Genomic DNA, 10902 nt, shown 5'->3' with positions numbered 1-10902 from the left:
ATGTGGATAAGCATTGCCTAACGCTTGTGAGGGCTATGCAAAAATTAGGATACTATATCTCATACAGTCAAAGCTCATTTAAAAAATAGACCCAATCAAGTACTTATTGGAGAGACCAGTCCTTAACGAACATTTAGCAAAGTAGAGAATGCTATTGAGTGAGTTCAAGATCGAATATGTCACTAAAAAATCAGTCAAAGGACAAGCCATTGCTGACCACTTAACTGACACGCACTACCAGATAACAATCCCATTAACATGGATCTCCCTGATGATGACCTCTTTACAATTGAGGACTCAACTTGGGAGTTATACTTTGATGGTACAAAGAACGAATACGTGTCAGGTGTAGGGGTTATACTATGCTTACCTGAAAAGATTTTAATGCCAACAACCATCAGACAAAATTTCCCATGTACCAATAACATTGCTGAATACGAACCTTGATAGCCAGACTTGAGAATGCCATGGAACTAAAGATCCAGCAAATAAGAGTCATTGGTGACTCCTTGCTCGTCATAAACCAAGTTCAAGGGATTTGCAAGGCCAAAGAAGAAAAATTAAAACCCTATCAAGAAAATGTGGAAAAGATGATAAAATATTTTAAGCAGATCACCTTCCACCATGTAACTAGGAAAAACAATCAGTTTGTCGACACCCTTGCAACCCTTGCTTCAATGGTTGACATTCCTTTAGAAGTCACCACGCTGCCATTTTACATTAGGCATAAGCATGACCCTTCCCCACCAAGGATTGAAAAATAAATAGAGCAATAAAATGGGAACGATGAGGAAGTGTCTTTCATGGCCTCAGATGCACTAGTCAAAGCGAAACCATGGTTCCACGATGTGCTGTCCCTATTGAAAGATGAGTCATACCCCGACAGAGTCACCAAAAAGGATAAGAAAGTCATTCGAAGGTTTTTTATGGGTTTCTTAGTAAGAGATGATCTTCTGTTGAAGAAATCCTTTGATGGCATCATCTTGTGGTGCCTCGATTAGTTAGAAATCAACTAGGTATTAACAAAATTACACAATGAAGGAAGTCACTCCGGGGTAGTTGCCTTAGCTTAGAAAATCAGATGCCTAGGCTATTATTGGACCACCATGGCCGAAGAATATTGGAAATTCGTTAAGAGGTGTCCCAAGTGTCAGCTCTATGGAGACCTCATTCACGCACTGTTTGTACCACTTAACTCAACATCGCCCGTATGGTCCTTTGCCATGTGAGGTCGTGATATTATCAGAATAATTTCATCAAAAGCCTCGAATGGCCACCGTTACATACTAACGGCTACAAAATACTTCACAAAATGGGTAGAGGCCGCATCATTTGTCAAAATTGAAGGGCAACATGTTGCCCGTTTCATAAAGAACAACATTGCATTCAAATTTGGTGTTCTTGAATCAATCATTACCGACAATTACCGAATCCTGGGTCTCCCCATAACCCAAGACGTGTGCCACCCGATCATCTAGATCCAGAGGGCGAGATCGAGGAACCTAATCAGCTTGGTGACTCCATTGGGGACTTACTACCCCTTAGTTGAATCATACTTGTTTGGCTAAGTTTCTCCTTTTATTTTCTATATCTGCACATCACTTATGGCTGTTGGGTTCTGTAACCCATTCATTCGGATTGAGGATTTTCTCATCCCCGCATTCGCGAGTGTCCCCAGGGAACAAGTTCCTTAACTTTGTTCCCAACCCTTCTTTTGAGCAAAGACCCTGGGTCTAGCTCCCTGGTCTTAACCTGGATTGGCGTGGGGAGGGACCTAAAAATCCCTAAGTCCCCAAATTCCTGTACCACAACGAATCTCTATCCCTAGAGGCTCAACATACAGAGGCGGAGACCCTGCGGCCTCCACCTCTCACACACACCACAAGACTCGTGGGTCACCCACTCGAGTCACACCTCAAGGCAACCCTTATGCTACCTCGAGTCAGCATCCAGGATCAAACCTCTCAAGGCCAGGTCCGACGCACGCTGTTCACATGCATCTTATTGCTCGGGGCAATGCCGTCATTGCGCCAACTTGAGTACATAGGAGACGACCTCCTCGTCCTCTTACTTAGCACACACAAGCGCACCATGTAAGGGGCAGGCCTCCACCTGATCTCTTATAGACACTCGCTCCTCCTAAGGCCAGACCACTTGCTTGAGCCCAGGCTGACCCCCAGGTCTCCCGTGATCTTTCTTCGAGGGGCGTACATGCGTCGCCATTTCAGATAGCCCCTCGCCCTTGACTCAGGCGTCCTCATGAGTCAACCATGCCTTTGCCTGCTCTTTCTTCTTCGAGCAAGCACCTTCAGCCTTGGTACTTGAAGACCTTCCCCAAGAGTATCATCCTGAACCAGCCTCCTCATTTTTGTCATGTCTCTGGAGCCTGCAAGAAAGCTCAGGGCAAAGACCTGATAAAAGATTGAGTCCTTCATCCTTCTCGGCCCAAGATGACCTCAGTCCCTGGCCCTCATCCTTTGCCGCATCTGATGGAGATAGCTCTCTCTTGTGCAAGACCAGCCACAATCCCGATCACAGTTTGGCTCGAGGTTCATCAAAGCCTCAAAGCTAAGCTGATAGAGGTTTGTGAATTCTGACCAAGGAAGTGACCAAGGCGGTCGGGGCAACCAGCTCTAATGGCCCTCTTCACCTAAATCCTTCTACCCTCTTCGGATGACGAAGTCTCAAGGAGAAGGCCATGAGCCCCGCACTGTAGTAAATGTTTATTTAATAATATTTATATGGTATATTATTAATAATATCTATAAATAAATAAATATTTCATTTATTCAATAAGATAATGCTAATGATAATAATGGTGGTGATGGTGATTCATATCGACAATTATTTTTTAAATAAATTATACCACATCCAACGCATGTGCATAACACTAGTATTTTCTAATGTGCACCCATAAGGACACATTGTATATTTGGTCCATCAAGAAAACAATCTACCAATAGTATTTCATGTAAATATGGGGATCTATTTTTAGAAAGTGTATTTAAAAAAAATAAAAATAAATTTTGAGTTCTTAGTAAAAGTTTGTCTGAGCGTTCATACACCCTTGGGCACATAAATCAACTTTTATATTATTTTGTTGGCATTAGTTCGACCTATCCGATACTTCTTTCTTACTGTTCTTTTACATTCACGTGAGTCAACCACCCATCTCTCTTTTTTTTGAAACTATAACGATTTTATTCCAATCTTAACATTCACTTCTCAGTTCTCAATTATTGAACTCTCTCTCTCTCTCTCTCTCTCTCTCTCTTAATCTTCTAAACCCCTTCTAAACCCCGTCTGATTGCAAACTTAGTGTTTTTGTTTTGGGGCCATTGAGGAGAAAGGATCATGAGCTGTTGAATTTTGTAGTTTTGAGATTTTTTGGATTTGAAATTGGGGTTTTTATGGAATAGAGAAGACAACGTTTGCAGGTTGTTAAGGCCTTCCAGTATTTAGAGCCCTTGGGTTCAGGAATTGGGTTTTCCTTTTTGGGGAAGAAAACATTATTGGCTTCTTGAAATTTTCGAGTTATGAGAGTTGACTAGAATACCGTTGATCCTTCTCTTGTTTGGGTCATAGGGGAATAAAAGATTAGTTCTTGAGATTTTATACAATATTTTTGTTTATTTTTGAGTTTTTGAATAGCATGGATAACGGTGGTTGGATACCTGCTCAAGGCGAGGGTGGTCTAGTTCTAACAGATGCTAACGATTGGAGGACAGAGCTTTCAACTGATTCTAGGCAGAGGATTGTGAATAAGATGTGAGCTCTCTCTCTCTCTCTCTCTCTCTATATATATATATATATATATATATATATATATATATATATATATATATATATATATATATATATATATATATATATATATATGGAAAACGTTCCTGGACGCCCATGTGCGTACTGCTAAAGTAAAAGTCCAACGGCCCAGATTGAATCAAAATAAAAAAAAAAATTCCCAAAAAAATTGATCAATATACTCTTGAAACTTTTCAAGGCTATTTTGGTCAATTTATTTCATGTAAAATAGTTTTTTTGATATTTTTTGTAGATTCACCTATTTTTGAAGAACACGGATAAAATTTCAAGTGATTTGGATTTGTAGAAAAAAATTGAAATTCAAACACTACCAGACATCCAAGGTCGTTAGATCGACCTAGATTCAATCTGGGCCGTTCAACGTTTACTGTAGGTACGTGAATCGACGTATCGCAGCATTTTCCATAGATATATATATATATATATATATATATATATATATATATATATATATATATATATATATATATATATATATATAGAGTAATGACACTATGAGAGCTTCTCACAGTCATATGTGTAGGACCCCAAAGGATCACCATTAAATTTTGACATAGATCTCTGAAAAAGTTATGACATGGGTGTGGGACTTAGGTGAATGAGTTTATTGATAACTTTTATAGAGATCCGTGTCAAAATTTAATGGTAATCCGTTAAGTTCCTACTAACATGGTTTTGGGAGGGTCTCATAGTATCATTACTGATATATATATATATATATATATAGGGTTTATCTAGAAATAACAACCCCACAAATACAGAGGCTAATGTTAGAAGGGGTTGTGATGGGTGTAATTATCAAAAAGATGATTACTTTTTGTTTAAAAATTTATTTTAATAGGTAATTTAATCATTAAGCAAGGGAAAATTTGAATTTTTTACAAAAGTACAATGGCATTTTAGAAGTTCTAGAATTTTATTTGTAGAGTGCCCTTGTCTTTTATTAAAAATTTCAACTTTACCTTTTATAAAGATGACAAAAGTACCATGTCTTATAGTAATATTTACAAAATTGCCCTTACTTAATGATGAAGACATGGCAAAAATAATTTTTTTTAAAAAATAGACTATAAAATTAGTAAATCTATCCTTCACAACTCTCTTTATCTTTAACCTTTGTAATTTGAGGGGTTATGAAGTTTAGATTATCCCAAATATATATATATATATATATATATATATATATATATATATATATATATATATATATATATATATATATATATATATATATATATATATATATATATTGGTCGGTATATTTCTTGTTTTCATTGTTTATTTTAGTAGTCTTCTGCATTCTCAATTTGATATTGCTTGTGTTTGTGTGCTGTTTTTTATTGAAATATATTTCTTACTTTGGTATGGGTTCAGTAAAACTGGGAATTTTTAGAATTCCAAGGATATTAGAGAAACAAAAGGATAATACAACTTACCCTTGTTGAGATGGACTTAACGAAAATTGTTTTATTCGGGCTGAACTGCATTTCTACATATGCGGTCCAAAAAGTGTAAAGCATCCATTTTAGAGATGGATGCAAGTACGTGTTCCATCTAAAAACAGTGGTAACTAATGGTCCAAATGTTTTCTTACTAGAATTATTATTTTTAATTTTTGAAATTTATTTATTTATTCATATTCATGATCTCCATGTTAGAGATTACATGTTCTTAAAAATTAAGTTTCAAAATCCATCTCAAAAATAGATTTATTAAGAGCCCCGCATTTCTATGTATGAGGGCTTGGTCGCATATAAACCGGGTCCTTATCTTAATCATTTGGGAATATAGAGTATTTATAAATGATCGTGAACATCTCTTTATTGTTATGCTTTCCCCCAAAAGTTTGAACATTGGATCTTTGTAATGGCTATTTGCCTATATGTTGATTGGCTATATTCAATTATTTACATTTGAAATTTCTTTTTGCGTTGGTGACATACACTTGGCCTAGGAATTGAGAGTAGGATTGAGCAATACCAGAGGCAATACTACAACATTAATATTGGTTTTGGCCGCTACTATCGGCCAGTGCAACATTGTTCCATATGCAATGGTGGAACTGTTCTTAGAACGACAATCAAGAGCTTGGATCAAGCCTCGACTGGAGAATAAACTTGTCTATTCATTGTATGAGAAAGGCTACTACCGGCGCGTGCAGTCCATATTCATCTCGATATGCAGCAATAGAAGGATCTTGAATTGGCTGTACCCCCACCTTCAAGTGGGTAGTGCCATTTCGACTGGGTCTTGATATGCGTATGAATCTTCGATCGAACAAATGGATGCCGGTGGGGAGCGTAGCTAGGAGGGTTCCATCTCCCTTAGGAACTGTGGTAATGGGGGTCATTCCTGTATTAGCTCCCTTGTTTACAAGACCGCCCTAGAAGACGATATAGTTAAGAGTATATATTCCTTAGCTTAGAAAGGTACCCCGTTTAGTCCCGTTCTCCTACTTGTGAGGAACTTTGGTGGTGGCTCTGAGCCTGCCGCAAGCCAAGGAAGGGCATTCAAAAGACCCTGGGTTAGGTTTGGTTGTTATCAGTAGGTATTGTTTTGGCCTTGGATCAGCAGGTGTTGTTTTGATCGGTTAATGATAGTGTAACGTATAAACGTTTCTTTTAGGGAGTGAGTCTTCGGGATTGATGGCTAATTAGTATTAATCTCAGGTCTTCATCGGATATTGGAGGATTTTCCTTAAATATTAAATGGCTTGATCCATAAAACCACAAGCTCTACTGCTCTAGTTGATGGCCTTTACTGTTTTTCATTTGCAGAATGGAAACTCTTAAGAGACACTTGCCAGCAGGTGACCCTGATGGACTGTCTGTACTCACGAAAATTGCTGCAAGATTTGAAGAGAAGATCTTTACTAATGCTGAGAACCAGGTTCTCCTTTCTCTCCTTGTCAATCTGTAATTTATATTTTTAGTTGTGGATACCTAGTGATTGTTTTCTTGGTTTCCCTTCCTTTTCTTCATCTTTTTCACTTCGTATCGAGAAATTTCATCTCATTCTACAGTTTTATATCCCTATTAAATTTGCCAACTTGGAAGTCTTATTTGGAATGAAATATGAGAATATGGCAATGTGAATCTAGAATTGGGTTCACACTGAATTGTATCATTCAATTGGGTATGTAAGATAGAAGTGTATATGTCAGTATCGTGTGAGACAAACACTACTTATTTGCTCTGGTTAGCAGATAATCATTGAAGCCCTACAAAATTTTAGTGGGTAAATCCCTGCAAATGACATTGTGTCTTGAAGGTTTTTAAATTTGGCTTCTAAACTGCGTCATACATAATGTTTTTGATAATTATTTTGTATATTTAGATATTTCTATTACAAATAACATCCTTTTATTTGAGTATTGTGCATATGGACAGGCATGCATCAATAATCATGCACGTATACCTACGTATTTACATGTGCATGCTACATGCATCCTGGGTATTTGTCATGTGTACACATAATGCCACACAGATAGATGGTTCTGTTGCCATTCTTTTTTGGTTCCATTCATTTTCTTTATTTTTCCTTTCTCAGTTGTTCAACTTCGGGATGATATTTTTTTTAATGTTTTTTAATGTATGGGTTTAATGTTAGAGCTGTTTCAGTGTGTTGATGTTTTGCAGTTCAAATAAAGACTAGTTTTTGTTCATTTGGTAGTTTAGGAAACTGGAATGGCTTTTTGTGGTTCCTCTTGATTTTGCAAGTTGTTAACTGGGGAGAAATTCTATACGTCATATACTTGCTAGCCTTAAAACCTCTCCCCACCAACCCTTGACATGGCAAACTGTGTAAATAAGCAAAGAAAAGAAAATCTACCCTTGTGTAGGTTTGGGATGGCATATGCTGGGAGTGAATCAAAGAATTAGTGACCAGCTTTGTGAACAGGTTGAGAAAAGAAATATCACTGAATAAAATAATTTAACTGAACTGCTTGTGAACTTTGACAGGCCCGACATTTTCTTTTTATATGATTGATATCCGATTTTATTGTTTGCATGAACTAATGTATAATATTACTAACCGACCCAACCTTTTTAGTGGAATCCGGCTTAGTTGTTTTGGAAGAATCCGGCTTACACGCTTAGAGCTTAACTATTGAGTGGGCTCAATACGCTTCCCATCCATATAAACTTTTAGCACTTATTAAGGAGAATTAGTTAGACTGAATGATTATTGGAACAATTGATTATCTTAATAAGCAGGCCGTGGAAATTAAAAGAGTAGAGAGAGAGTAGAAGGTATCATGGTTATTGGTTGTTAAGTTGATGGTTTGTCGAGACTTGAGTGTTAATTTTGAAACAAGAAATTTGTGTGTTTTGGTATAGTTATTCGTGAGTAACTTATTAAATATTTATGCTTATGATTCTATACCTAATCCTGTATATCGTGATTAGTTGGATGCTTTATACTCATAAATGTTAGTCCCTTATGAGAATTTCAATATTCACATTTCTCATCTCTAAATTATTGATTTCCAGGCAGATTATTTGGGGAAAATATCTCTAAAGATGCTCACTTTGGAGACAGAATCTTCCATGGGGAATTCTACGGCATCAAACCCTACTGGAGAAAAACCAACATATGCAAGATTAAGGTGAACATTTGTCAAGTACAGAAATTTTTTTACTTATGTGCAAGAAATACTGTTCTTATATATATATATATATATATATAGGATGATGCTACCCTTAGACCAAGGGCTAACAGGAAGATATGAGCCCAAAGGCCCAGATTGAATCTGTGCCGATCTGACGATCACAAATACTCGATAGTGTTTAAATTTTCATTTTTTTCTCTACAAATTCAAATCAATTGAAATTTTTGGTGTGTGTTCATCAAAAATAGGTGTATCTTCAAAAAAATTTTTACTTGAAAAAATTGACCAAAATACCCCTGTAAAGTTTCAGGGGTATTTTGGTCAATTTATTTTTTGAGGATTATTTTTTTATATTTTTATTAAGTGCTGCCTGCTGAGAAGAACACACGCCTAAAATTTCAAGTGATTTGGATTTATAAAAAAAACATTAAAATTCAAACACGAAATGAGGTCATGACCAACAGATCGGCCCAGATTTATTCTGAGCCGTTGAGCTCATATCTTCCTGTTAGCCCTTAGGCTAGCAAGAAGATTTTCCATATATATATATATATATATATATATATGTATATGTATATATGTGTATGTATTTATATATGTTTATATATATGTATATATGTGTATGTATTTATATATGTTTATATGTATATATGTCTATGTATTTATATATGTTTATATATATATATATATGTACGTATGTTTGTATATATGTATGTATGTATGTATATATATGGGTAGTGATTTCAAGCGACAGTTGTATAGTAATATAATGCAACAATCTTCAAAAACTATGATAGGGGCATTTGTTTGATCATAATTTTAAAAGATACTTTGTTTTCATTCTAATGAATAATCACAATAAAGAAAAAATTGAAAACACAATCTAGAAAGTATTTTTTTAACCCTTTTAACATAGGTCGTGCATTATGATAAGATGCTTAGATATAGGCCATAAAAGGATTTTTTCGTTTCCAATTTTTTTTGGTGGCTTTATAATAATAAATTTTTAAATCAGTACTATTTTCAATCCTTAGAAATTTGTGTCTTTTTTTAAAATTTTTATTCAATGATTTATATCTTATTGAGACTTATATATACTAGTTTTAAATCATTTATAATTAAAATTATAAATATTTAAAAGTAAGTAAAGAAAGAAAGCTTGATTAATTATAAATGATTTAAAAATAAATAAAGAAAGAAAGCTTTCTTTCTAGTATTTTATCTTTCGGTTGAATCTATTATTGTGGTGTCGGTGTTATTTCATTATACATGATTATTTTATATATTTAATAATAACTATAAATAAAATAAATATATCATATTATATATTATTAAATAATATCTATAAATAAAATAAATATTTTATTTATTCAATAAGATAATGCTAATGATAATAATGGTGGTGATGGTGATTAATATTAACAATTATATTTTAATTAAATTATACCACGTCCAACGCTTGTGCATAACACTAGTATTTTTTAAAGTGCACCCATAAGGACACATTGTAGATTTGTTCCATCAAGAGAACTATCTACCAATAGTATTTCATGTAAATATGGGGATCTATTTCTAGATGTGTATTTAAAGAAAATAAATAAATTTTGAGTTCTTAATAAAAGTTTGTTGTGAGAGATCATAAAATCAACTTCTATATTATTTTGTTGGTATTATAGTTCCATTGGACCTATCTAATTAACCTATATTGTATGCTATTGATAGATGGACAGGTGGGCACACTTCGCTTTCTCATGCTAATTCTTCCCATGGGAACTTGAGTTACTAATCTTTATTCTCCATCCTTACCAAACTCCAAATCTAAGATGAATTTTTTGATGGACTTCTAGTCACTTGCTCATGTTTTATATATAGAAAATATATTGATTACATTTAAAATTTTTTTAAAAAAAGAGTGACATACTAACCAAAAAATTTTAGGTAAAATACAAAAAGCTCCAAAAATTACAAAGAAGATCGTCAACCCACTTTTTTTATATTTTTCCAAAATTGCCCACGATCAACTTGGATTTTGATTTTTCGTTTGTAGGACAGTGCCCCAAGCTTTATGGCACTGCCCTACTGACGGAAAGCAAAAATATATAAAAAAAAATCAAAATTCAAGTTGATTGAGGGGCAGTTTTGAAAGAAAAAAGAGCGTTGACGTGAGCATTTGTATTTTATCTGAAACTTTAGTGTCTCCAATGAATCACTCAGAAAAGAATTCTTGAATGGCTACCATGCAACGTCTCATGGCTACCAACAATGATGACCTCTTTGTAACAACAATAATGATCTCATAGCAATGGCAATTCATCCTCGAGTGGATTCTAAGGGAATAAGTATACAATATGCTTCTGTGAGAGCATTTATACTGATACTTCTTCTTACTGTTCTTTTATATGCGCCCGAGTCATCCACCCATCTCTCTTTTTTTTTGTAACAGTAACAACTTTATTCCAATCTTA

The 10902-nt window shown here is 34.8% G+C and overlaps 1 protein-coding gene across 11 annotated transcripts in view; it reads left to right on the top strand.

Annotated features, from left to right (window-relative positions):
- The first annotated feature begins 3220 nt into the window (after positions 1-3220).
- The window catches only part of LOC18435042 (uncharacterized), a 49143-nt gene continuing 41461 nt past the window's right edge, over positions 3221-10902 (top strand). For all 11 annotated transcript variants that reach the window (XM_088869902.1, XM_088869898.1, XM_088869895.1 and 8 more), the window contains exons 1-3: positions 3221-3768; positions 6603-6714; positions 8319-8434. In XM_088869902.1, coding sequence (XP_088726028.1) covers positions 3653-3768; positions 6603-6714; positions 8319-8434 — 344 coding nt within the window. In that variant the 5' untranslated portion in view covers positions 3221-3652. The remainder of the gene's footprint in view (positions 3769-6602; positions 6715-8318; positions 8435-10902) is intronic.

The sequence above is a fragment of the Amborella trichopoda genome, chromosome 6 (assembly GCF_054954075.1).
Source record: "Amborella trichopoda isolate Santa Cruz 75 chromosome 6, AtrichopodaSantaCruz75HAP2 v2.0, whole genome shotgun sequence".
NCBI lineage: Eukaryota > Viridiplantae > Streptophyta > Magnoliopsida > Amborellales > Amborellaceae > Amborella > Amborella trichopoda.
The sequence above is the reverse complement of the archived record's forward strand: the minus strand, read 5'-3'. Positions and strand labels throughout refer to the sequence as shown.